At 41.7% G+C, this 2343-nt stretch overlaps 1 protein-coding gene across 1 annotated transcript in view; it reads right to left on the minus strand.

Annotated features, from left to right (window-relative positions):
• The window catches only part of SRBD1 (S1 RNA binding domain 1), a 248375-nt gene that overhangs the window by 231706 nt on the left and 14326 nt on the right, over window positions 1-2343 (minus strand). The window contains exon 3 of the mRNA XM_023512062.1: window positions 1788-1962. Within this exon, the coding sequence (XP_023367830.1) occupies window positions 1788-1962 (175 nt within the window). The remainder of the gene's footprint in view (window positions 1-1787; window positions 1963-2343) is intronic.

Raw genomic sequence — 2343 nt, forward strand, 5'->3', positions numbered from 1 at the left:
AGAAAAAAAAAGACAACAAGGTAATGTCAAGCATTTTGCTTTAATAGGAGTCCACACAAAGCGCCTAAGAACTACCACCACCACTATCCTGCCACTCCCACCCAAGTGACAGCTCAGGTGAGAAGAAATGAGACCTGGCAATCATCATGACTTTGGGGAGAGAACAGTAAATAAGATAAAGACCCTGTCACTGATAGTTTTGCAAGCTAGCCTGTTTTCCATTATCCAAGGATGCATATAACAAATACAAACACAAACAACTCACAAAATAAATTTCAGTCAAAATTCAATCTTCTCTCTTACCAACTCTATTTTCCAAAATTACTGACTATTAAAAATTTGGGGAACTATTAAGAGTACTCCCACTCCAGTGCCCACCTACTACCATCATCTGAACTTGAAAATGATGAACATTAGATAACCCTCTGGATATTAAATTTTGTGCTCAAAATATAATGAATCATAGCAGACATAAAAAGATAAAATAACTAACTCCCAGGCCTATAGGAGTTGATAATACACTAATGAAATGAATTGGCAAAACTAAACAAAGTGTTGATCATAAATGAGGTTGCCAGACACAGAGAAGCAGAAAAAGGAAAACTATGGAAAGCAAATATGATTTGCATTCTTCTGAGTAATGTATGAAATAAAGGAAAGCTTAGCAAACAGATTCTGAGATATTTTCATCCCCAAAAGAGAGCCTTGCTATGAAACAATACTTCAGACTACCTTTGCTTCATGCAATTAAAACATTCAACTGTCATTGTGACAAGCATAATGCCTAGAACGCAGTAGACATTTAATAAACTTAAATGAATGAATTATCTAATCCTCTATTCTGAGTCCGTGTTAATCAAGCAAATTTGACTATTTAATTCCTTATTTAGTTCAACCTCTAAAGAGAAAAAGTGCTGGTCAAGAATTTCTAGTCCTCGAGACAGCACTCTGATTGTATGCATCACCCACATCATTAGCATGGCTAATGTAAAAACACCTATGAGAGGCTCGGCGCCAGTAGCTCAAGCGGCTAAGGCGCCAGCCACATACACCAGAGCTGGTGGGTTCAAATCCAGCCCGGCCTACCAAGCAACAATGATAACTACAACCAAAAAACAGCCAGGCATTGTGGCAAGCACCTGTAGTCCCAGCTACCTGGGAGGCTCCCATCACTTAAGACCAGGAGTTGGAGGTTGCTGTGAGCTGTGATGCCATGACACTATACCCAAGGCAACAGTTTGAGGCTCTGTCTCAAAAAATAAAAAAACACCCATGGGAGATGTATCAGTTCCCGCTGACAAAATCATGTTCCTAACTTTGAAACTCAGTTCCATCACTTACTATCTGTGTACCACGAGCAACTCACTGAACATCTCTTGCCTCAGCTTTCTTAACTATAAAATCAGGATAACAACAGCACTTGCCAGGGTGGCACCTGTGGCTCAGAAAGGTAGGGTGCTGGCCCCATATGCTGGAGGTGACAGGTTCAAATGGTCAAAAAAAAAACAATAGCACTTGCCTCAATGGTTGTAGCTGCTAATGATAAGCATTCAAATATTTGCTAATTCCACCTTCGTTACTACCACTATCATACCTAGACCACTCCCTAGACAAGGAAAAGGAAATAAACACAGAAATACAGTAGACTGGATGACAAATATTAGACCCACGGCAGAAGACACCAATGCTAGCAGTTTTTGCCATTTCCATGCTTTGTCCTACTCTGTGTAAAAAGAAAGTAACACTAAACCATTAGAAAGTTCCCTCTACCTTGCTACAGCACCTACCAGCTCCTCTTTGACAGCAATGCCTTCTGAGCCATCGCTCATCTGTGGCGTATTCTTCACCCGAGATACCCTCTTTGGTTTGGATTCCTTGGGACCAGGCTGCTTACGGATTCTAGGAACTTTCTTTTGGGGCTCCCAGGCACTATCTTCCTTGTCATCTTCAGAGGTAGATGATCTAAGAGTAAATTGACAGAAGAATTTCCAGGAAAAATAAAACTAAATGTCAAAGTTAAAAAAAACAAAAAAGGCACATGCTTTTTGAATAAATGACAAAGTAGGAGATGTTTAATATAAAGTGAAGTGATTGGCTCAGCGCCTGTGCCTCAAGTGGCTAAGGCACCAGCCACATACACCTAAGGTAGAGGGTTCAAATCCAGCCCGGGCCCGCCAAACAACAATGATGGTTGCAACCAAAAAATAGCTGGGCATTGTGGCAGGCACCTGTGGTCCGAGCTACTCGGGAGGCTGAGGCAGGAGACTCGCTTGAGCCCAGGAGTTGGAGGTTGCTATGAGCTGTGATGCCACAGCACTCTACCCAGGGGGACAGCTTAAGGCT

This window comes from Otolemur garnettii, unplaced genomic scaffold, assembly GCF_000181295.1.
Source record: "Otolemur garnettii isolate 467f Iridium unplaced genomic scaffold, OtoGar3 scaffold00024, whole genome shotgun sequence".
NCBI classification, from domain to species: domain Eukaryota; kingdom Metazoa; phylum Chordata; class Mammalia; order Primates; family Galagidae; genus Otolemur; species Otolemur garnettii.